This window comes from Carcharodon carcharias, chromosome 5 (assembly GCF_017639515.1).
Source record: "Carcharodon carcharias isolate sCarCar2 chromosome 5, sCarCar2.pri, whole genome shotgun sequence".
Lineage (NCBI taxonomy): Eukaryota > Metazoa > Chordata > Chondrichthyes > Lamniformes > Lamnidae > Carcharodon > Carcharodon carcharias.
Genome location: NC_054471.1, coordinates 119,518,692 through 119,544,966, shown reverse-complemented (window position 1 = coordinate 119,544,966; position 26,275 = coordinate 119,518,692). Strand labels below are relative to the sequence as shown.

General features: G+C 43.3%; 1 protein-coding gene across 1 annotated transcript in view; it reads left to right on the top strand.

Moving 5' to 3' along the window:
• The window catches only part of LOC121277748 (venom phosphodiesterase 2-like), a 166,531-nt gene extending 143,160 nt beyond the window's left edge, over positions 1 to 23,371 (top strand). The window contains exons 22-24 of the mRNA XM_041187387.1: positions 3,406 to 3,538; positions 15,447 to 15,603; positions 20,918 to 23,371. Coding sequence (XP_041043321.1) covers positions 3,406 to 3,538; positions 15,447 to 15,603; positions 20,918 to 21,088 — 461 coding nt within the window. The 3' untranslated portion in view covers positions 21,089 to 23,371. The remainder of the gene's footprint in view (positions 1 to 3,405; positions 3,539 to 15,446; positions 15,604 to 20,917) is intronic.
• The last annotated feature ends 2,904 nt before the right edge of the window (positions 23,372 to 26,275 follow it).

Sequence of the window (26,275 nt, the reverse complement as noted above, 5' to 3'; positions counted from 1 at the left end):
TGACACAAAAATAGGTGGGAAGGCGAATGGCGAGGATGACACAAAGAATCGACAGAGGGATATAGACATTTTAAGTGAGTGGACACAAACTTGGCAGATGGAATATAATGTGGAAAAATGTGAGGTTTTGCACTTTGGCAGGAAAAATTGAGGAGCTGAATATTATTTACATGGAGAAAAACTGCAGAAGGCTGCAGCACAGAGGGATTTGGGGGTTCACGTGCATGAATCCCAAAAAGCTAACATATAAGTTCAGCAGGCAAATGGAATGTTGGCCTTTATTTCAAAGGGAATGAAGTATAAAAATAGAGAAGTCTTGCTAAACTATACAAAACACTAGTTAGACTACATCTAGAATATAGTGAACAGTTTTGGTCCCCTTATCTAAGGAAAGATATACTGGCATTGGAGGCAGTCCAGAAAAGGTTCACTAGGTTGATACCAGCTATGGAGGGATTTTCTTATGAGGAGAGGATGAGTAGGTTGGGCCTGTACTCATTGAAGTTTAGAAGATTGAGAGATCTTATCAATATGTATCTTATTGAAACATATAAGATTCTTAGGAGTCGTGACAGGGTAGATGCAGAGAGGTTGTTTCTCCTTGTGGGAGAGACTAGGACCAGAGGGCATAATCTGAGAGTAAGGGGTTGCCCATTTAAGACAGAGATGAGGAGGAATTTCTTCTTTCAGAGGGTAGTGAATCTGTGGAATTCTTTACCGCTCAGGGCTGTAGAGGCTGGGTCATTAAGTATATTCAATGCTGAGACAGGCAGGTTTTTAATCAGTAAGGGAATCAAGAGTTATGGGGAAAAGGCAGGAACGTAGAACTGAGGATTATCAAATCAGCCATGATCTCATTGAATGACGGAGCAGACTCGATGGGCTGAATGGCCTACTTCTGCTCCTACAGCTTATGGTTTCATATGCAGCCACCATTCTCGGAGGCTCAGCTGAAATGTATAATCCTGCAGTTATTGAAAGGTCTGTGATCCCTACACAGGGACATTCACAGTGATTTAATTATTTGTTCTTGAAGTTGTAAAGTTCATTACACTTTTTCCCCTTTTAAATATTTCCAATGTATTCAGGTTACGAGCATGCCCTCTGCTTGTTAATGTCAGATAGTTGAGTGTCTGTCTGTCTTTTACAAATCCTTCCATGTAACAGATTTTCTTGATGAAAGTGGAATTGAAGTACAAAAATATTATCATCAAACAGCCGTGGAAACCATGATGAACGAAATAATCTAGTTCCCAGTCAGTTTGCTGCTAGGATCGCACAGATTTTGGTTGGATTATACGAGGCCTGAGCAGCAAACACTCTCCACAGAGAATGGGATGCCACATGGTCCTATTGCCCATCAAAGACTGATTGCATTGGCTTTGACAAATAAAACATATCACACCACCCACCCTTCTCAGGTGGGTGCAACATGTACTTGCTTAAAAGCTGTTACTTTAATACTTGGGAAGTATATTTAATACTTTAAATATACAGTGCAGGAATTACAAAGTTAATTTATACCACACAGTGGGAAACATTAAAAAAAAGATGAAACTACATTAGTAATGCAAGAAAGGAATAAGGGCAAAAAGGATTATGTATGAATAATACTCACTTCTTGTCCCTGGGCTGGTGCAAGCCAGCTCTAGACCAGTGAAATTCATGATTGTGATTTACTTCATATCAGAATCCAAAATCCTATACAGCAAACAGATGTGACCAAGCTACCGATTTCCTATAAAAATAATGGAGGCATCACAAAGGTTGTTAAATCACACTTCTGTGTTATTGCCAGGAACACAGAGAAGCTAAGTTTACTGACAGAAAGCAGCCAACACAACTTCTTCAGATCATTTTTCATGACCTGAAGTCAAAGGAAAGGCTATACTTTTTTTAAAATTTGCTTTTGGGAAATGAGCAACACGATCAACAATCCAACTATTAGCCATCCTAGTTTCCCCCAGGGCATTAGGTGTCAAGGGCAGGGGCTGTACATTCCCTTCTGTTAAAAGTGTTAATGGGCTGATTGGATTTTTATAACAATCTGCTAGATTTTTTGGTTAGGTTTACCTCATGGTGCTTGCCTATCACATTTACTGAACTTCATTTCACAACATACCATGGGAGGATTTGTATTCCAGACCACTAGATTGCTAGCCGAGTACCATTCGCACTGTGCTACTTTAACCATATCTATTCACCCATCAGAAGCAATGCTAAAGAATGTTAAATCTTATCAAAACAAATGTATCTCAAGAATGACGACAACATTGGACTGAATCTTTGGGCCCCACTGGGGCAGGAACAGAGGTGATTGGGGCCAGAAAATGTGGGTACCACTGGCATGCTGGTTTCTCAATGCTATTCCCAGTGCTGGACCTTTTAGTGGAGGTAGGATCAGGGTTGGCAAGACTACCCACCCACGTGGCTGGTAGCCAGTTAGGCTCATTAAGAGTCTTGTCAAGTCCAAGTAAAGGAGGATGACTGGATTTTTCCATTCAGCCTCCAGTTTTCCATACTGCTAGGGTCAGTTTCCGTGTATGGAGACCTCTCTCTTTCTAAGTGGGGGAGTCCTCACCCTTCCCCCACCACAGTGGTTGCCTGGCTGCAAGAACCATCATCAAACATTTTTTTTAATTTAAAGAAGTTGGTGAAGGGTACCTTTATGTTGAAGTGACCTCTCTGTTCTTACCTTCAATCGCAGCCAGCTGCTCCTCTCAAGCTAGAAGACCTCTGATTGGCCCTCCAACATCAAGAGCCCACCACTGTCCTTAATTGGACAGGAAACCTGGCTCAATGCCATTTAAGAGGGTGTCTCTGTGAAAATCCCAATGAGTGACTGATTCCCCTGACAGTGGCAGAGAGGGCGACGGGGCGGTAAGGGGACCTAGAAACAACTTCTGTTTCCTGCCCTCATCAGGATAATCCTGCCCATTAAGTTTGATGTCTAAGACTCCTTCAAGGCTGAACCTGAAGGGGAAAATTTGGGAAGAGTTTCAGTTCTTTCACAAACTGATAATGAGCGGGAGGATGTTAGTTCATTTTTAAAAAATGATTGTAGGTATATAGGTTTGCATTGACTTTATATACAATACTGCTGGCCAAAAAATTGCATAATTTACAAACACAAAATTTGGATTTACACACAGTCAAAATACATGATCCTAAAAAGTAATGGAGAGATGTGTGAGTTAAGTTGAATATTTCAGGGATTGGAATAAACAGGCAATTTGAAATAAAAAGAACGTTCGGATTTAGAAAACAGTGAGCAAGATACAAGGCTTTTTGTCTTGGGATGCAAGAGAAGCGTTAGGAACATGAATAGAAATGAAATTTTTGGCAGCTCTTGTTCATCATTAAATTTCAAAATGACCAAGTTCCATCTGGCTGATTGCTTCACAGAGATTTGGCATTATCTGCACAGTGTTATACTGCCGAGGGATGCCGCACAGAGAAATGGCATCAACGTAATGAGTGGACCAGTGTTCGACTATAATTATGATGGACATTTCGATACTCTTGAAGAAATTAAAAAGTAAGCAAAGTACCTTTTATTTTGTATTCATTTCCTGGAAACAAAACTCAGCTTTGAACTGTTATTGGCTAAGAGCAAAACTAAAATATCATGATGCACGAAGACAATCTAGATGGAGGTTTAACACACTGTATTAAAGTCCTGAAACCATATATTCTTGCTCAGCAATACCATTGTAATGTAGAATTGCATTCAATCACAATCTGTAACCTTAAAACATGGCATATGCCCCACTCTACCATTACCACTAAGGCCCGGGATCTGGTTCGGTAAAGAGTGCATGAGGCATACCTAAAAATGAGGTGTCAAACTGGTAAAGTTAGAACACAGGACAAAAACAGAATTACCTGGAAAAACTCAGCAGGTCTGGCAGCATCGGCGGAGAAGAAAAGAGTTGACATTTCGAGTCCTCATGACCCTTCAACAGAACTGAGTAAATATTAGGAGAGGGGTGAAATAAAAGCTGGTTTAAAGTTGGGGGGGGCGTTGGGTGGGGGAAGAGAAGTGGAGGGGGGTGGTGTGGTTGTAGGGACAAGCAAGCAGTGATAGGAGCAGATCATCAAAAGATGTCACAGACAAAAGAACAAAGGAACACAGAGGTGTTGAAGTTGGTGATATGATCTAAACGAATGTGCTAATTAAGAATGGATGGTAGGGCACTCAAGGTACAGCTCTAGTGGGGGTGGGGGGACATAAAAGATTTAAAAATAATGGAAATAGGTGGGAAAAGAAAAATCTATATAAATTATTGGAAAAAACAAAAGGAAGGGGGAAGAAACAGAAAGGGGGTGGGGATGGAGGAGGGAGTTCAAGATCTAAAGTTGTTGAATTCAATATTCAGTCCGGAAGGCTGTAAAGTGCCTAGTCGGAAGATGAGGTGCTGTTCCTCCAGTTTGCGTTGGGCTTCACTGGAACAATGCAGCAAGCCAAGGACAGACATGTGGGCAAGAGAGCAGGGTGGAGTGTTAAAATGGCAAGCGACAGGGAGTTTTGGGTCATTCTTGCGGACAGACCGCAAGTGTTCTGCAAAGCGGTCGCCCAGTTTACGTTTGGTCTCTCCAATGTAGAGGAGACTGCATTGGGAGCAACGAATGCAGTAGACTAAGTTGGGAGAAATGCAAGTGAAATTCTGCTTCACTTGAAAGGAGTGTTTGGGTCCTTGGACGGTGAGGAGAGAGGAAGTGAAGGGGCAGGTGTTGCTTCTTTTGCATGGGCATGGGGAGGTGCCATAGGTGGGGGTTGAGGAGTAGGGAGTGATGGAGGAGTGTACCAGGGTGTCCTGGAGGGAACGATCCCTACAGAATGCCGACGGGGGGGGGTGAAGGGAAGATGTGTTTGGTGGTGGCATCATGCTGGAGTTGGCGGAAATGGCGGAGGATGATCCTTTGAATGCGGAGGCTGGTGGGGTGATAAGTGAGGACAAGGGGGACCCTATCATGTTTCTGGGAGGGAGGAGAAGGTGTGAGGGTGGATGCTGATCATTCCCTCCGTTTGGAGAGACCAAACGTAAACTGGGCGACAGCTTTGCAGAACACCTGCGGTCTGTCCGCAAGAATGACCCAAAACTCCCTGTCGCTTGCCATTTTAACACTCCACCCTGCTCTCTTGCCCACATGTCTGTCCTTGGCTTGCTGCATTGTTCCAGTGAAGCCCAACGCAAACTGGAGGAACAGCACCTCATCTTCCGACTAGGCACTTTACAGCCTTCTGGACTGAATATTGAATTCAACAACTTTAGATCTTGAACTTCCTCCTCCATCCCCACCCCCTTTCTGTTTCTTCCCTCTTCCTTTTGTTTTTTCCAATAATTTATATGGATTTTTCTTTTCCCACCTATTTCCATTATTTTTAAATCTTTTATGCCCCCCTACCCCCACTAGAGTTGTATCTTGAGTGCCCTACCATCCATTCTTAATTAGCACATTCGTTTAGATAATATCACCAACTTCAACACCTCTGTGTTCTTTTGTTCTTTTGTCTGTGACATTTTTTGATGATCTGCTCCTAACACTGCTTGCTTGTCCCTACAACCACACCACCCCTCTCCACTTCTCTCCCCCCACCCAACACCACCACCACCACCACCCCCCCCCCACCTCCCCGCCACCCCACTTTAAACCAGCTTATATTTCACCCCTCTCCTTGAATTCACCCAGTTCTGTTGAAGGGTCATGAGGACTCGAAACGTCAATTCTTTTCTTCTCACCGATGCTGCCAGACCTGCTGAGTTTTTCCAGGTAATACTGTTTTTGTTTTGGATTTCCAGCATCCTCAGTTTTTTGTTTTTAGAACACAGGACAACTTGCATGAGGCAGCTAGTGATAGACAGAGCTAAGTGATCCCACAACCAACAGATCAGATCAAAGCTCTGCAGTCCTGCCACATCTAGTTGTGAATGGGGGTGGACAGTTAAACAACTAAATGGAGGAGGAGGCTCCACAAATATCCACATCCTCCATGATGGGGGCGTCCAGCACATCAGTGTAAAAGACAGGGCTGAAGCATTTGGAGCCATATTCAGCCAGAAGTGCCGAGTGGATGATCCACCTGGGGATCCGACTGAGGTCCCCAGCATTATAGATGCCAGCCTTCAGCCAATTTGATCCACTCCATGTGATATTAAGGAATGGCTGAAGGCATTAATACTGCAAAGGCTATGGACACTGAAAACATTTTGTCATAGTACTGAAGACTTGTGCTCCAGAACTTGCCACAGCTTAGCTAAGCTGTTCCAGTACAGCTACAACACCAGCATTTACCCAGTGATGTGGAAAATTGCCCAGGTATGTCCTGTACACAAAAAGCAGGACAAATCCAATCCGGCCAATTATCGTCCCATCAGTCTACTCTCAATCATCAGGAAAGAAATGGAAAGGGTCGTCAACTGTGGTATCATGTGCCATTTACTCAGCAATAACTGTTCACTGATACTCAGTTTGGATTCTGCCAGGGCCACTCAACTCCTGACTTCATTACAGCTTTGGTCCAAACATGAACAAAACAGCGGTACTCAAAAGGTGAGGGGGAGTGAACAAAACAGCGGTACTCAAAAGGTGAGGGGGAGTGACTGCCCTTGACATCAAGGCTGCATTTGACCAAGCGTGAGATCAAGGGGCTGAGTAAAACTGAAGTCAGTGGGAATCAGGGGGAAAACTCTACACTGAATCATACAAAAAACAAAAAAAAGCTGATTGTATTTTTGGATGTCAATCATCTCAATGCCAGGGCATCACTGCAGGAGTTCCTCAGGGTAGTGTCCTAGGCCCAACCATTTTCAGCTTCTTCATCAATGACCTTCCATCATAAGGTCAGAAGTGGGGATGTTCACTGATGATTGCACAATGTTCAGCACCATTCGTGACTCCTCAGATACTGAAGCAGTCCATGTCCAAATGCAGCAAGACCTGGACAATATCCAGGCTTGGGCTGACAAGTGGCAAGTAACATTTGTGCCATGCAAATGCCAGGCAATGACCATCTCCATCAAGACAGAATCTAACTATCGTCCTTTGACATTCAATGGCATTACCATCACTGAATCCCCCACTATCAACATCTGGGGGGTTACCATGGATCATCACTGGGTCAAATTCCTGGAACTCCCTCCCTAACAGCTCTGTGGGTGTACCTACATCACATGGACTGCAGTGGTTCAAGAAAACAGTTCACCACCACCTTCCCAAGGGCCATTAGGGATGGGCAATATATACTAGCCTAGCCAGTGATGCCCACACCCCTTGAATGAATAAAAACAAAGTACATGTGGTGTAGGTACACTCACAGTGCTATCAGGAAGGGAGTTTCAGGCAGCGACATTAGAGGAACGGCGATATAGTTTGATGTCAGGACAGTATGTGGCTTTGAAGAGAAATAGCAGGTGGTGGTTTTCCCATGCATTAGCTTCCCTTATCTTTCTAAGCAGTCGAGGCCATGGGTTTGGAATGTGCTGTCAAACGATGCTTGGTGACTTGCCGCAGTGCATCTTGTGATGGTACACACTGCTGCTACTGTGGGTAGTTGGAAGAGGGATTGAATGTTTAAGTTGGTGGATGTGATGCCAATCAAGTGGGCTGCTTTGTCCTGGGTGGTATTGAGCTTCTAGATTGTGGATGGAGCTGCGCTCATTCAGGCAAGTGGAGAGTATTCCATCACACTCCTGACTTGTGCCTTGTAGATGATGGACAGGCTTTGGAGAGTCAGGAAGTGAGTTACTCACCACAAGATCCCTAGCCTTTGACCTGTTCTCATAGCCATGATATTTATATGACTAGTCCAGTGCAGTTTCTGGTCACTGGTAACCCGCAGGGGGATTCAGCGGTGGTAATACCATTGAATATCAAGATGGTTAATTCTCTCTTGTTGGAGATAGTCATTGCCTGGCACTTGTGTGAAGTGAAAGTTACTTGCCGCTTGTCAGCCCAAGCCTGGATATTGTCCAGGTCCAGCTGCATTTGGACATGAACTGTTTCAGTATCTGAGGAATCACGAATGGTGCTGAATATTGTGCAATCATCAGCGAACATCCCCACTTCTGAACTTATGATGGAAAGAAAGTCATTGATGAAGCAGCTGAAGATGGTTGAGCTGAGGACACTACCCTGAGGAATTCCTGCAGTGATGTCCTGGAACTGAGATGAGTGACCTCCAACAACCATCTTCCTTTAGGCTTTTTTAAAAATTTAGTTATGGGATGTGGGCATCACTAGCTAGGCCAGCATTTATTGCTCATCTGTAATTGCCCTGGAGAAGGTGGTGGTGAGTTGCCTTCTTGAACCACTGCAGTCCATGTGGTGTAGGTACACCCACAGTGCTGTCAGAGAGGGAGTTCCAAGATTTTGACCCAGCAACAGGAACAGCGATATATATAAGTCAGGATGGTGAATGGCTTGGAGGGGAACTTCCAGGTGGTGGTGTTCCCATGTGTCTGTTTTATCTCTACCTTTTAGCCTATTTCGATCCCTTCCCCCAACTCCACCCCCACTAGGGCCATCTTTACCTTGCTCATCCTGCTTTCTACCCTCAATGTCACCTATTATCACATTCCTTAGATAATATCACCACCTTCAACACCTCTTTGTCCTTTTGTCTATGACACCTTTTGGTTATCTCCACCTATCACTGGTCCTCTATCCAGCTCTAGCTCTTCCACAACACCCGACACCCCCACCCCCCACCCCCCAAACCAGCTTATATTTCACCTCTTTTCTATTTTTCCTTAGTTCTGTTGAAGAGCCATACGGACTCGAAACGTTAACTGTATTCCTCTCCGCAGATGCTGTCAAACCTGCTGAGTTTTTCCAGGTATTTTTATTTTTGTTTTGGATTTCCAGCATCCGCAGTTTTTTGCTTTTGTCTGTTGCCCTTGTCCTTCTAGATGCTAGATATGACTCCAAGCAGCGAAGAACTTTCCCCATGATCCCCACTGACCCCAGTTTTGCTCGGACTCCTTGATGCCACACTCGGTCAAATGCTGCCTTGATGTAAGTGCAGTCACTCTCACCTCAGCTGCAGTGGTTCAAGAAGGCGGCTCGCAACCACCTTCCAAAGGACAATTAAGCATAGGCAATACATGCAATAAAAGTCCATGTCCTATGAAAGAATAAAAAACATTATATCCCATTTATTTAACATAAAGCAGGAATAATTTTAAAAGTTATTTTAAGTCTTTTACTTTGCATGTGTAAATAGAATTCAGTCTGGGATAACTATTAGTCACTTCAGTGACCACAAGGTTCGTATAGTGGAACATGGAATGTATGACAGCCATGGATCACATCACCTCTGAGTCAGAAGTTGCGGGTTTCAGAGACTTGAGTACAAACATCTAGGCTAAAATTCCAGTGCCAAGGAATTGGTGTTTTTTGGACAAAACGTTCAATGGAAGCTCTGTCTGCTCTCTTGGGTGGAGTTAAAAGATTCCCTGGCACTGTTGATAAGAAGAATAGGGGGTATTATCCGCTGTGTCCCGGCCAATGATTATCACATAAGCTTCATCACTAAAACAGATTAGGTTATTATCATATTGCTGTTTGTGAGACCTCTCAAATTTGTTGCTGTTCCATTTACTACAACAGTGACTTCAAAAGTACTTCATTGGCCATAAAGTGCTTTGGGCATTGTGAAAAGTGTTAGATAAATGCAAGTCTTTAACTTTTTCTGTTTATAAGATTTTACAGTGAATTTCTGTGTGTTTACCAACAATTTTACTGTCTTTTGGCATTGTACAGTTGTCTAAGCAATTAATGATGATCTAATTCTACTTTTGATCAATCTTTATTTTTTAAATAAAATTTTATTTATTTAATAGTGAACCATAAACTGCTCTAATAAATCGTTAACTAAAGAAACCATGCTGAGACTTCAATATCAGAAAATATGGTTCAGATAGTAAATGCACTCCTCTTGTACCCTGCAATCGCCCTTTCTAATCAACCTATCAAACAGTGTCAAAAGAGAAATAGCAAAGATAGGGGAAAAATAAAAATAAACTCAAATGAAAAAATGGCTACTTACCTTCATCTTAGCACCTAACAACATGGATATTTGTTTTGTTCCCTGGCCCAAGTAAAGAAGGTTAATCCTTGCGAATCATACTAAATGATGATCAGAAAAAGACCAGCTGGTCTATTGAGACTGTCCCATAAGGTCATCGAGCCACTGAGCATCATGTTCACCAATGTCTCCATTCATCAGAAGCTTTATCATATCCAAAAAAAGCAAAAATAGATCAAAATCCAAATAAAAAACCCCTGGGGATTTCTCTCTGACCCTCAAAAGTGATTATAACAAGGACCAGGAGACCAAAGTGACCATAAAACAATTTGCCCAATGTCACATCTACCATTTTACACTGATTCCACTCACAATCACAGAATCACAAAATCTTAACGGCACAGAAGGAGGCCATTCGGCCTATCGTGTCTGTACCGGCTCTCCAAATGAGCATTATGACTGAGTGCCAATGCCCTGCTTTTTCTTTGGAACCCTGAAAAACATTTCTATTCAAATAATCATCTAATGCCCTCTTGAATGCCTCGATTGAACCTGCCCCCATCAGACTTCCGGGCAGTGCATTCCAGACCCAAACCACTCATTGTGTGATAAGGTTTTTTCTCACGTCACATTTGCTTCTTCTGCAAATTACTTTAAATCTGTGCCCTCTCGTTCTTGATCCTTTTATGAGCGGGAACAGCTTCTCCCTATCTACTCTGTCCAGTACCCTCATGATTTTGAACATCTCTATCAAATCTCCTCTTCGCTTTCTTCTCTCCAAGGAGAACAGTCCCAACCCTCCAATCTATCCTCATAGCTGAAGTTTCTCATCCCTGGAACCATTCTTGTAAACCTCTTCTGCACGCTCTCCAATGTGTTCACATCTTTCCTATAAGGTGGCGCCCAGAACTGTGCATAACATTCCAGCTGAGGTCTAATGAGTGTCTTATATAAATTCAGCATAACCTCCCTGCTTTTGTACTCAATGCCCCTATTAATAAAGCCCAGGATACTATATGCTTTATTTAGTACTCTCTCCACCTGTCTTGTCACCTTCAATGATCTATGCACATATATACCAGGTCTTTATGCTCCTGCACCTCCTTCAAAATTTCACCCCTTATTTTATATTGTCTGTCCATGTTCTTCCTACCAAAATGCATTACCTACACTTGTACACATTGAACTTCATCTACCGTCTATCTGTCCACTCCACCAACTTGTCTATGTCCTTTTGAAGTTTTACACTGTCCTCCTCACAGTTTACAACGATATCAAGCTTTCTGTCATCCACAAACTTTGAAATTATTCCCTGCACACTAAGATCTAGATCATTAATATATATCAGGAAAAACAAGGCTCCCAATACCATGGGGAACTCCACTAAAATCCTTCCTCCAGCCCAGAAAATATCCATTGACCATTATTCTATGTTTTATATTTTTCAGCCAATTTTGTATCCACATTGCTCTTGTCCCTTTTATTCCATGAGGAATAACTTTTCTCACAAGTCTGTTGTGTGGCCCTGTATCAAAGGCCTTTTGAAAGTCCATGTACACCACATCAACAGCATTACCCTCATGGACCTCTTCAAAAAACTTCAGCAAGTTAGTTAAACATGATTTCCTCTTTAGAAATCCATGCTGGCTCTTCCTTATCAACCCATATTTTTCCATGTGACTACTAATTCTATCCTGAATAATTGTTTCTAGAATCTTGCCCACCACTGAAGTTAAATTGGCTGGTCTGTAATTGCTAGGCTTATCCCTCCAACTTTTTTGAACAAGGGCATAATGTTTGCAATTCTCCAGTCCTCCGGCACCTCTCCTGAATCTAGGGAAGACTGAAAGATTCTGACCAATGCCCCTGCAATTTCTACTCTCACTTCCTTCAACATCCTTGGATGATCCTGTAAGGTCCTGGTGCCATGTCAACTTTAAGTACCAACAGTCTATTCAACATTTCCTTCTTATCAATTTTGAACCCTTCTAGTGACAGAGTTTCCTCCTCTGTCACCATGGCCTGGGTAGCATCTACCTCCTTGGTAAAGACAGATGCAAAGTATTCATTTAATACCTTAGCTATGACTGCTTCGTCCATGTGTGAATTTCCTTTTAGGTTCCTAATTGGCCCTATTCCTCCTTTTCCACCCTTTTACTATTTATATGCCTATTGAAGACTTTCTGAATTCCCCTTTATGTTGGCTGCCAGTCCTTCCTCATAATCCCTCTTCGCTTCTCTAATATGCTTTTTCACCTCCGCTATGAACCTTCTGTTACCACCTGACACCTGTCATAGGTACACTTTTTTTTCTTTATCTTAATTTCTAGCTCCTTTTTCACCCAGGGTGGTCTCAATTTCTTTGCCCTACCTTTCCCTTGACTGAGCCCGAACCAATTCTTTTTTGAAGGTAGCCCATTGTGCAGGTCCAGTTTTTCCCGCCAATTTTTCATTCCAGTCTATCTGGACCAGCTCCGTTCTTGCCCTGTTGAAGTCGGCTCTTGTCCAGTTAATTATTCTTACTCTGGATTGCCTATTGCCCTTTTCTATCATCATCCTAAAATGTACAATACAATGATCACTATCTCCTAAATGTTCCCCCACTGACACTTGATCTACTTCAGCCACCTCATTTCCAAGAACCAGGTCCAACAGTGCGTCTTTTCTTATTGGATTAGACACATACTACTGTAGGAAATTTTCCTGAACACAAACTTTTGGCACTCTTTGTCCTGTACACTATCACTGTCCCAGTCTACATTCGGGTAATTAAAGTCCCCCATTATACCTACTCTATAATGCTTGCATCTCTGCAATTCCCCTGCAGATTTGTTCTTCTACGTCCTTCTCACTAGTTGGCGATCTATAGACTACACCGAGCAATATAATTGCACCTTTTTTGCTCCTTAGCTCTAGCCAAGTTGATTCTGTCCTTGAACCCTCTGGGACATCCTCTTTCTCCAGCACTATAATGCTCTTCTTAACCAATACCGTCACCCCTCCTCCTTTCCTTCCTTTTCTATCTTTTCTGAACACCTTGTACCCTGGAAAATTTAACACCCAGTTCTGCCCTTCCTTAAGCCAGGTCTCTGTTATAGCCACAACATCGTATTTCCATATGGCAATCTATGCCTGTAACTCCCCAGTCGTATTTACTATACTCCCTGCATTCACATCCATGCATGGTAACCCTGATTTAGATTTTGTTACTTTCTCCCTCACCCCGACTTCACCTATTAACTTATTATTCTCTATGCAAGTGCTATCTGTCCCTCCCAGTATTTTGTGCACCCCGGTATTCCTCTCTAATATTATCTCTTGGTTCCCACTCCACAGCCGAGTTAGTTTAAAGCCCTCCCAACAGCACTAACTCTGTTCAGGTTCAACCCATCCAGCTTGTACAGCTGCCATCTCTCCATGAGCCAGTCCCAGTGTCCCAGAAATCTAAAGCCCTTCCTCCTGCACCATCTTTCAAACCACACATTCATATGCCTTACCCTCCTAATATGTACTCACTGGCACGTGGCACTGGGAGTAATCCAGTGATTACTACATTAGAGGTCCTGCTTGCTAATTTTCTACCTAGCTCCCTAAATTCTGATTGCAGGACCACATCCCCCTTCCTAAATAAGTCACTGATACCAATGTGGACCATGACCTTTGGCTGTTCATCCTCCCCCAGAAGAATGTCCTGCAGTCACTCTGTGACATCCTTGACCCTGGCACCAGGGAGGCATCCTGGTGTCACATCTAACTCCACAGAAACACTTGTCTGCTCCCCTAACCAATGAATCCCCTATCACTATTGCTCTTTCTTTCTTCTTCCTCCCCACCTGTACAATCAAGCCGCTTGTGGTGCCACAAACCTGGCTCTGACTATTCTCCTCTGAAGAACCAGTGTCCTCACCAGCTTCCAAAATGGAAAACCGATTTGTGAGCGGGAGCCCCGGGGACTCCTGTACTATCTGCCTACTTCTCTTGGACTGCCTGGTGGTCACCCATTCCCTCTTTGTCTCCAGGCCTTTAGCTGCGGTGTGACCACCTCGCTGAATGTGCTATCCATATAGCTCTTAGCCTCATGGATGTACCACAGTGACTTCAGCCACCACTCGAGCTCTGAAACCCAGAGCTCAAGTTTACAGGACCCGCATTCCACTTGACTGAACTGTCCTGCCACATTTTAACTCTACTTCCCATATGTTAACTTTATTCTACATTGGATTATTTATGTTACTTTATTAAACTGGCCCTAAATTTCCCTTATTTCTGGTGCTTCTCAGTTAAATCCAAGTATAAACAAGCTACTTGTTTAAAAATATTACACTTTTCTAGTTTACTCACCAGGTCCTACTTACCAAGGCCACCGTTCTTCTTTCTGAGGAAAAGGAAAGGATTACCTCCTCCCTCCTAACCAAACTCCCTCAGTCACCTCTGCTTGCAAACTCTGACCACTTCTTGCACTGGTTTTATAGCTCCTCTCCTCTCGGTGCTGCTGACTGCCTGTCCCAGAGTCCTCCTTTTGCACTCTCCTCTCCAGGGCCTTATCCAGCATCTTTTTGAATGCTAGCAGCAAATCCACACTTCTTGCTTGATCTGGTAACTAGCTTCAAAGTTCATTGAGCCCTTATCCCTTCATTATTTTAAAATAGCTTTGCAATCTTTTGGAGCTTGTGAGATTACTTTGGGGGTGGGGGGGGGGGCAACTTAAGTTGCTGAAATACAGGATGGAGCTAATTTGAGGAACCTTCTCTCATGTACAGCCTTCACACAGATGATTTCCGTTTTCACCCAGTTATGGAATATTATTGGCCATTAATCATAATTAAGATAAGGTTTCCTCCATAAAGGTCCTGCAACAAAAATCAGTTTTAAACCAGCAATCATAGATAAGTAATTATGCATTTTCAAGAACAGTGCATCATTTCATTTCATGACTTCAAGTCTCTGATAGGAGCAAAAACAAATTCTTTTGATTTTGTCACCATGACCGAAAACACTGTCTCATTTCAAATCAGAAGATGTATATGAGCCTGAAAATCCACAGTGCATCCTAACATGAATGTTGCTGCTAATGGCATCTAACCTTGCTGCTGAAGTATACAGGGTCAGGGAACATTCCTTGCATTCCTGTGTGAGACTTGCTCACTGGTGGTCTGATGGACTGTTTACAAATGCTAAAAACAAAAAACTGCGGATGCTGGAAATCCAAAACACAAACAGAATTTTTTTCCAGGTAATTCTGTTTTTGTTTACAAATGCCATCAGTTAAGCAAACTTGCAAGATTATAGATACAAATACTGAACTATTGCTTATTTTTGAGAAAAGCTACCATTCTATTCCTTAGTAACCTTTCTTTGTATTCCTAATGACGAATGTTGAAATTTTTTTGAGTTCCTTTTCATGTTATTTCTCGAGGTATGTCAAGGACACAGCGATTCCCATCCCAACTCACTACTATATAGTCCTTACCAGCTGTAAGAACAGCACACAGATTCCTCAGGCTTGTGGAAGCTCACTGCATGCAAGGTCCTTCATTTTACCACACAGACAAGATAACAGTGAGAGCTGCCCAGTAAGTAAAACAGAAGTCTGGCAAGAGCACAAATTTTGACTTTGTCTCTCATGCATGAAATCTATCATTACATTTATTGATTTATCTCTAAAATGCTTTCATTGTTGGATGTATCGCCAAATGAGGAAATTTTTTTTTCATGCAGCGAGCGACTAGGGTTTGGAATGCAGTCAGGGTGCATTCTCTGTGGAAAAAAAGAGGCACTTTGATGAGGGAGGGTGGAGAGACCATTGACTGTGTTGGATGACAGGGTGGGTGCTGGTGATACTGGGGATACTGTTGACCGGGCTGGGTGGTGCTAGCAAAATTGGAGATGAAGGAGGGTACTTCGGGGGAACAATATGCATAACATTGACAGGCTTGGGGAGACCCAAAAGAGTTGCCCAAAAAGAAAACTATATCCTTGCAACATTCCACATGTAAAATACCTTACTTACCATCTGCCTTCTCAAACCTGTTGACATGGTGCTTGCTATTCCCTCAAAGCTCCACACTGCTCCTATACATCACAAACACATGAACATCTCTGTCCTCTCCTTCCCCGACAGAGATACTTGCAAGCCCCTCTCTCCAACCCCTCTTGCACTGCTCCTTGGGCTTGTTCGAACCCCACAACTTGCCAGATGCCCCTGGAGCTTCTGGACCTGCCCCTCTTGGGCCTGCTGGACCCCTCCCACAGGCCAACAGACACCCCCCTCCCTTCGGACCTGCCAGAAACCCTCCCCATAGCCTGATGAACCACTTCTCTGCCTCAGTCCCGCATGACCCTCTCCCCACCATGGCCTGCCGGACAAGCCTCACTGGGCTTCCTGAACGCTCCCCCAGGGTTTGCCAGATCTCTGCTGGATCCCAGCCTGAGACTTGAGCCCGCTGGATGCCACATTCCACTTCCCCTGCAGGGGGACACCAGATGCTTCACCACCCCTGTTCCCCGCATCAACTCAGGCCTGCTGGAGAACCCTGGACAATCCACACCCAACCACCTACCTGCCAAGACAAACAACTTTTTTGAGTGCTGGCTAGCCTTCCTGCTCCCCTTGGTTGTGTGCGCTGAATGGGCTGCATGTGCAAAGCAGCATAATGTGCATCTGTAGCCACCAAAGGTGCTCAGGCGGTGGCAAGTGAAAATGCCAGGAGCTTTCCCTGTTGCTTCCCAGAGAAATCCGGGACAAATGGCATTCTGGGAAGCCACCCTACGGGAGATAGGACAGCAATGAAAATTACTGGATGATCCTATAAAATACGGGACGCTTGGTGACCCTGAATCCACTACGAGTGTGCTGCAGACAGGATCAATTGAAGCTTTCAAAAGGGAATTGGATCATTATCTGAAAAATAAACATTTGCAGGACTACGGGGAGTGGCACTAGATGAATTGCTCCCTCAGAGGTCTAGCAAGAACATGACGGGCTGAATGGCCTCCTTCTGTGCTGTAACCATTCTATGATCCTGTGTGTAAATTTATGTTATTATAATATGGACTAAAACACCAGAAGCTGCAGGTTTCTATATAACCTCCAAATAAACTTTCAGAAAGTAATAAAGGAATGGGTAATGACAAGAGCATGGGGTTTCAATGTTTTTTTTAAATAGGCTTTAATTTTAAGATGTTTTCTATGAATAGTGTAACTTTGACTGACCTCTCTGCTACTGGCAGACGAATGCGACTTCAGCATCAGGAATATGATCCATTGCTGTTGAAAATCATCACACTGTACTAGTTCTAATTTTCTTAGTTCGATAAATAATCTGGGACCTATAATCATTGTTGTAAATTTTGCAGAAAATAGATTTCTGTTCACCAATAATTAGCAGTGCTTCCCATTTAATCCAAATTTACAAAAAGCTCTCAGATTTATAAAAGCACAAAGACTTTGATATATTTCCAACTTGATTGCTTTCAGACTAGATACCCCCAAATTATTCTTGATCCTGATTTTGGGCCTTCAGAAGACTATTCTAAGGATTCTTGATGTACCCCAAAGATGTACCCCGCCACCCCAACTTCCCCAAAGGGTGAGGGGTTTGGGGTGGGGCAGTATCTGCAGGCCGGAAAAGCAGCCCTCACTTGATTGTTATCTGTAGTTTAAATGAGGTGGAAACATAAATGAGAAACATTCTATCCCAAACTCCAATCTACTGGTTAATTTTTATCTGAAAATATTGCACTTCGGTATAATCTTTATTATTCCATTGTCTTTCTAAACAATCAAATGTTTTTTTGAAACACATTTTCATGAAGAGAGAGTCCCTTTAATATTTTAATGCAGAAGGATTTTTTGATAAAAAGAATGGAAGTTTGTTGTCAAGAATCTTGCAAATACAACTGGTGAACCAGTATTCATTCAGAAGATTGCAGTAATATCAGAGAATCAGTGAGTGATACATGTCAAGGAACTAAACTATTTTTCCTGATATTACTGTAGGATATTTTAGAGCAGTGTGTGTGTGGTGTGTGTGGTTTTGTGTGGGGGGCTAATTTAATTAAATTAGAGATGTTTAGACAGCAAGGTTTAAATTATCAGGAAGTAAGGTGTAAAACAGGCGTTTGAAATGGAGTTGAGTAAAGTTAGTGTGAAGTCTCAGCAGAGACAAAGTGAATTAAATTTGCATTTTTAGATAAGTGGAGAAGTGCTTGATTTTCAAAGGGACATGGGAAATGTTTACAACTGGCAAGATAATTAAGGCAAGGTTATTATGTTGATTTTTCCCAAAAGTGCTAGCCATAATGATAACATGAAAGATTGTTATATTCTGGGAAAAGTAACTTCTAAAGTCAAGCTAAAACAATGAGATTTACAGATCTAAAAGGGAGAAATATATTTAGAGAAAGATGGAAGGCTGTGTGAGGTATGGCCATGTGAGATCTTGAAAGGTGACTGTGTGAAACAGTGTGGAGAAAAAGCTTCTATCCACCCTGCAGAGGTTTCCTGTTCCAGTAACCAAAGTTGTGTTAAAAGCCTTTGGAAGCCCATTGTCTAGTGGGTGCTTGTAGTAAAATTGTTGGATGACTTTATAAATTGGAATCTATTTGGACTGTTGCCTTAAAGGGTTGTAGTTGGGAGTCTGGTTAAGTAGAAATTTTGGTAACTATTATAACCGTGTACCTATAAGCTTGTTTGTGTTTAATGTTGTTCTTCTTTTGTTAATAAATGTTTTCATTTATCTTTAAAATCTCTAAAGGCGTTAGCAGATTCATTCCTTCTGACTTCAGTGTACAAGCCTACAAATTGTAAAATCATTGTGATAGTGCGGCCAAGTTTCCCTTGTGGATTTGGTCAGCCTGGCAAATAACACCTGCCATATCATAACGTATAGCACATTTGGCCCGTTGGGCCTGTGCCTGAGAGAGTTATCCAATTAGCTAGACTCCCCTGCATTTTCTCCACTGCCCTACGAATTTTTCTCTTTCACCTATTTATCCAATCGCCTTTTAAAAGTTATTATTGAATCTCCAGCCACCACAGTAGTTAACCATTAATTTAATGAAAATTCTTTTCATAGTTAAATACATAGTAATCTGGAATTTCCACAGACGTTGTGTGGCAGGAAATTGGCAGACTGCATGGAGAAATTTTGTAACCGTTCCACTTTGCAACACTTTTCTTAAAATGCAAACTTTTTGTTCTTTCCCTTTGAAAATCTTATTGTTATTCATTTAACAAGTTACATTTATATAGCACCCATAATGTAGTAAAACATCCCAAAGTGCTTCACAGCTAGGAATGTTATCAAAGCAAAATTTGACTCTAAGCTACATAAGGTTCAGCAGAAAGCCAAAAGCTTGGTTAAAGAAGTAGGAGTGTCTTAAATGGGGAAAGAGAGGTAGAGAGGTTTAGGGAGACAATTCCAGAGCTTTGTATCCTGGCAGCTGAAGACAAGGCCAATGGTGGAGCAATTAAAATCAGGGGTGCTCAATCAGCCAGAATTGAAAGAGCACAGATATTTTGGAGGGTTCTAAGCTGGAGGAGAATACAGAGTTAGGATGGGGGCGAGAGTGTGAAAGGATGAGAAATTTAAAATTGAGGCATTCATTAACCAGAAGCCAATACAGACTAAAGAGCATGGGACGATGGGTTAATGGGTAAACAAACAAGGCTCAAATCAAGTTAAGACATGGGTAGTAGAGTTTTGGATGACTTCATATGGGTAGAAAGTGGAAGGCCTTCTAGGAATGTATTAAAATAGTCAAGTCAAGAGTTAACAAAGTCATGATGAGGGGTTTAGGAGCAGATGAGCTGAAGCAGGGGAGTGAAGAACAATGTGACAGAGATAGAAACAGTTGGTGTTAGTGATGGCACAAATGTGTGTTTGGAAGCTCATCTTAGGGTCAAATATGACACCAATATTATGCAGAATCTGGTTAAGCCTCAGACTGTTGCCAAGGAGAGGAATTTGGTGGATGTGGAATGGAATTTGTGCTGGGGACTGAAGACAATAGATTTGATCTTACCAATATTTAGTTCGAGCAAATTTCTGCTCATCCAGTGCTGTATATACAACAAAGAGTCTGACAATTTAGGTACAGTGGGTGGATTTTAATACCCCACTCAGGGGACGAGCTTACAGATGATGGGAATGCCGGGATTACGTGTGTGTGTGACCACGCGGGAGGGAGAACTGCCTTTCTGCCTCCCTTGGATTAAGTCTGGGGCGGTAAGGCCTGCGGGTGTCCTTCCCAGCCAGAGGCCAATCGAGGTCCTTAAGTGACCACTTAAAGGCCTCATTCCATGGCTGCTGGTTAAATACCAATGGCAGACAGAGGACTCGCCATCTGAAGTGGCCACCCATTGCCTGCAGTCCTCTGGTTGGCAGGGGGCCTGCAGGGAGACATGCCCCCACTGCCCTTGCTATTGACCCCCTCTGCCTCCACGCCCAACTGGCACTTTCTTCCCTGGGAACACCAGCCCATCCCACTTACCCTGACTCCAGAGGAACCATTGCCAATTCTCTGGGTTGGCCGCAGTTCAATACCGGCAGTAACCACCACTTCAGGCGCTGCTAGTCAATTATGTGATGGAAACAATGTTGGAGCCACCACCATCACTATCCCCATAGCTCCAGACTACAACATATACCTAAAAGTGCATCCTGCAACAGCAACTCGAACTTCCTGAGTGGACTGTAACACACCACCACCACTTGTTAAAGACAAGTATGTATTAAAACAATGTGAACTATTTGAACTGTAAAAGGAAGTCCCTTAATTTTATCTAACAACGTAGAAGGTTTATGGTAAGAATATTCATAATCTTAAACAGGAAAAAGGCAAAGCATATTACTTGGTAAATAATGACTCCCTGTTCTTTGGCAGGATGGCAAAGAGCAATCCCAATGGATTGAAGAGCGAATCTGGGCTCACACAGCACGAGTGAGGGATGTGGAGCTCATCACAGGACTTGATTTTTATCAGGAAAGAAAGCAGCCACTCACTGAGATTTTACAGCTGAAAACATTTCTACCTGAATTTGTACCTAAAGTTTAATTATTAATCTTATCAAATGTTTTGTTCATTTGGAACCTTTAATGTATGCTTGTTTCTTTTGCTAATATTGAAAACTGATTTTGAGTAATGTGATATATTTATAGTGATGAATTGATCTCTTGTTCTCTGTGGATTTAAAATCCCAGCATGGAGCAAATTCTGCAAAAACTAATATTCTGTTTTTTGTAAGGTATTCTTACTTTGTCCCTCACCTGTTAGGGAACTACCTGAGTCATGTCATCATAGGCCACTCCTAGATCTTTGCCAATGTCACTCAATAACCGACTGTTTGGGATGTGTTTGTCAGCTCATGGTGACTACCCTTAGATTTAGTTTCCTTTTCTTCCTAACAGTGTTTCTCTAAGATAGCTGATAGGTGAATCACTCTTGGGAGACAGCCAAAGATGTGATCCAGTGTCCCAGACCCTCTGATTTTACACATTATATAGTACAACGTGTTTGCCAACTCATAAGATCATTATTTCCCGGTGTTGGTTTCAAAGTTTATGGGATTTAATTGGAGCTTGTTGCACTAACTTTTCATGCTCAGTGCCTGAATAACACCTGAACTAAATGTGGCGCCACATGGTTCAGACAACATATAGGTCCCCCAGACATCAGCCTTAAACATTTTTTGAGTCTTTCTGAATGAAGAAATTACTGGAGGCTTCCAGTGGAAAAATAAGTTTCTGAATCTTAATTTATCTTACTGTGGAGGCAGGAGAAACAGGAGTGCTACAGGCTCTGAAATACTACCCTGGGCCTGGGCCTCTGTTAGCCCACATTTGCCTTGCTGCCTCCCATTTCCTCCACCCAGGACCTATTTGAGGACTGCCAATAATGTTGCTGCATGCCCAAATGCCATTAGCTGCACCGAAATCCCAAGAAAGTTCAACATCATCTTGGCCAAAGCAGTCCATTTGATCCGCACTTTACCTACAAGCTTAAATACATATCCACTTCCTCCACTGATGGACAGTGGCTGCAGTGTACACTATCTAAAGGAATGCCCTGCAGCAACTCTCCAAAGCTTATTTGGCAATATCTCTCAAATCCATGGTCTCCATTACCTAAAAAGATAAGGGCTTAAAGGGCATGGGATCATCACCTCAAAGTCACATACCATCCTTAGTTAGACATATATTGCTGTTCTTTCACTGTCGCCAAGGCAAACTTCTACTCAATATACCTAACAGCATTGCGGGAGCACCTTAACCACACAACCTGCAGCGGTTCAGGACTGCCACATGGCAGCACATGTACACATTCTAAAGGCAATGCTACTTGTGTACCACCTATTTGTCCCCATGCAGCTTAGGGTATTGCTACATATTTAATAACATAATGACTCCTAACAAAATAATATTAATATAGGAATTCAGAGAAAGCTTACAATATGAACACTACTGCGACTTGGGAGACTGCCAATGTGCTGAATTGATCACAGAAGTCTACAATAGAACAACACACAATTCTCTCCACATCTGACAATAGAGAAAGGAAAATCAGATTTGCAATAAAGGGCTCTTTTTATACTGAGGTATTGGGAGATATTCAAGGCCTGGTGGTGAAAAGGGAAGAGCCATGAGACCGATCCTGGCACAAGTCAGGACTGCAATGGAATATTCTCCACTTGCCTGATGGATGCAACTTCAACAAAACTCAAGAAGCTCAAAAGAAGGAAACAGTCCACTTGGTTGGTACACCATTCACCAACTCGAATATCCACACCCTTAACCAGTGATGTGTTTGTGGTTGTGGTGTATACTACTTAGATGGTGCGCTGTGGCATTTTCAAGGCGTTTTTGGAAGCATATTCCAAACTCGCTATCATCACCACTTAGAAGGTAACACTGTCATCACCAAGTTCCATTCCAAGTTGCACACACCATCCTGACTTGCTTCTTCATTGTCACTGGGTCAAGACCCTGGTACTTCCAGAATTATGGGACTATTTTCAGCAGTTCAAGAAGGCAGCTCATCACCACCTTCTCAAGCACAACCAGGCATTGGCAATAAATGCTAGCCTAGCCAGAGACATACATATCTGAAGAATGAATTTTAAAAAAAAGAAACAGTGTGTGACAAATTGTACCCTGATAGATAGAAACCACTTCAGCATCAGCCTGAATTCAGCTTTATGATAATTGAATTCCTAAAACAACTATTTGTTGTTTGATTGCTGCTTGCTATCTTTCATGAATGTGTTTAAAAAATAAAATTTTGTAAATTGCACTGGAAAATAAATACCATCAATAAATAATGCAGACCATACTTGTAAAACCTGTTTTCATGTCTATTGTTAGTTGAAGACTGAAGTTTTAGGATTTCATTGAGAAACTGGATTGTGCAGTGAGTTAGTTTTATGATGCAGCAGATGATGTGTGCCAGGCAGTTTAAATCCATGAGGCAAACTTGATCATGCAGTCACAACGATTTTGCAATTTGTATTTTATTTCGAGATGCGTACCCTAAATTCAGTAGTAGTAAGTCCACCAAGAATCTAGAGATTTTTTACAAAACTAAATTAAACATTTATCAACAAAAGAAAAGATTTCAAGCACATACTTAGGTCTACAGTTTACTACTATAATAACTCCTAAAACCACGAGATAATCTGGCTTCCAGTTACATCCCTATTAAGACAATGGTAAAAATAAATTTAAACAGATCCCGGCAAGTCAAACACAATACCTTAGACAGTAGAATTCAAAGTGGCTTTTCCCAGTTTTGGTTTCTGTAGACAACAGCTTAATGCACAACTACTGGAGGATATTCACACTTCTGGTAGATCTTATAATGCCTTTCTCTCTGATATATAACCTCTTCTCCTTTATACATTTCTCCCTTTTAATGCAAATTCCATTGTTCCCATATGTCTCTGGAACTTTACCTTTCTCATAATATAAATCTTTTCATGGTGCTAATACTACTAGTAACCTTTGGGAAAAATAAACACACTGCTTAGTCTAGCTTCTCTGGCTAGGTATAACATACTACCATCTCTTTGAAATTCAAACTACTCTGATTTATTTAAAAATGCAAATTCCCTTCACCTCTAAAACTTCAGCCATGTTTACATATTTAGCGTTATAAACCTAGCTTCTTTTGATGAATCAAAGCCTCCAACCAGCTGTCTCTAATTCAATTAAATCACACACACACAGAAACTATCAAAATCCCAGTCTTAACCTAATTTTACAATAAATCACAATAATATTATGAGAATTATTATAATTTCATGACAGTTAGGCATTGGTATTTCATGTTAAGGACCAAATTCAAAGGTAGCACAGACAGATGGAAGGAAAGTTGTTTTATATCCTGGCTGTATAGGTCCCATCTGAAATAAAAATTTGTAGCTTCAATCAGTGTGTGGGTACGAGCCCATAGTACAAAACTTCCCCTAATCGGGCGCTCAGCAGTAATTTTATTCACATTTATACTCTGATTTTAATACTGGCTGAGTAGTTAGCAAAGTGACCTTAAAACTGACCTGCTACCATTGGAAACAGGTACATCATCTGAGCCCTTATCTGAGCAGCCTTCTCACCTGCTGTCTTTTAGCAGGTCTACCTGCTGATTTTCCTGCTTCACAAGGGCCTGAAATTTCCAAATGGCACGGGGGTGGGTGGGGGCAGAGTGGAAGCGGGCGCGGGCAAGCACAGACCCGATTACCGCCCGCGATCGAGTCCACGCCGCCATTTTACGCTGGCCCGCCCAGAGTATTTCTCGACTCCCAAGGATAGTGGGAGTGTGAGGGTGGCAGTGGGCACACACAGACCGCTGGGTCCAATGGCAACCTGGCAGTCTGTTTAAATGAATGCCTGGCAGCCCTTTCTAGGCTGCTCACAATGGCAAGTGCAAGGCCACAGCAGGGGGCTTCTGGTGAGCAGGCCAGTCTGGGGGTTAGGCCAGCGGGACAGGCCAAGCCAGAGGGTAGGGCAGTGGGACAGGACAGGCCAGGCCAGAGGGTAGGGCAGTGGGACAGGACAGGCCAGGCCAGAGGGTAGGGCAGCGGGACAGGACATGCCAGGCTGGAGGGTAGGGCAGCGGGACAGGACAGGCCAGGCCGGAGGGTAGGGCAGCGGGACAGGACATGCCAGGCCGGAGGGTAGGGCGGGGGGCCAGTGTGCTCATCGTTTTTCCAATAAATGCCTTGTCGCCCTCCTCGAGGAGGTGGCAGCATGGTGGAGCTGCTGGTCCCCCAGGATGGGAGCGGAGGCCCCCCGAAATGACGAGGCGTGCCTGGGAGGAGGTGGCAGAGGTGGTGAGCTCCCACGATGTGGTGCGGCACACCCAGATCCAGTGCCGCAAGCACTTCAACGGCTAGTTATGCTCTGGCAGGGTGAGTACCATGTTGGCACTGGGCATTTAACCCAGCAGATTGGCTTACCCCCCTGCTGCGCAGGGCCGGGAGGAGGAGCAGCAGGTGCCCCCTCTCACACCTGAGGGGTCTGAAGTCTCACTGGCAACACACCATCTCTGCCAGGTAGGCTCCAACGCATATATAGCGCCTTGGTGGGAATTCGAACAATGGCTAGTGTCCTGGGGCACAGCGGTGAGGGCACTTCACAATCGCTGGAGGAGCTGGCAGAGACAGAGAGTGCATCATGGTGCCTGCTGATGTGCCTGTGGAGTCGTCCGCGATGCAGCAGGTACAGGAAATGCGGCCAGGTGCACAGGAGCATCTGGGAGAGATAGATGAGGCTATGCTTGGCTTGGTCTCTATGGTGGAGGAGCCTACACAGACGATCGCTGAAGCAATGAGGCACATGTCCGAGCGCCATGCGTCTTCCATGGAGAGAGTGGCGATTCTTGTGGAGAAGCTCTTTCAGGAGACCCATCAGGGCTTCCTGGGGGTGCTTTCAGACCAGCAAGCCCTCACATCGGCATTGACCTCAGCTGGTCAATGCCTGTGTGGATATAGTGTGGGCATCAAGTTTCCCAGCTCGGTGCCCATCCATCCACAGTGAGCAGGGAGGTCCTCACGTTGGCACAGCAGCTGCCTGTCATCTCTGCGGGCACCTCTCGAGGCACTCCTCTGCCCCTCTCCCAGTGACCGTATCATCCAGTGATGCTGCAACGACTGGGGAGATGCCAGCTGTGGAACTGGCAGCTCCCTCCCAGGCGGGGCCAGCACAGGCTCCACAGGCCAGAGGACAACCACCAAGGTCATCAAGGCCA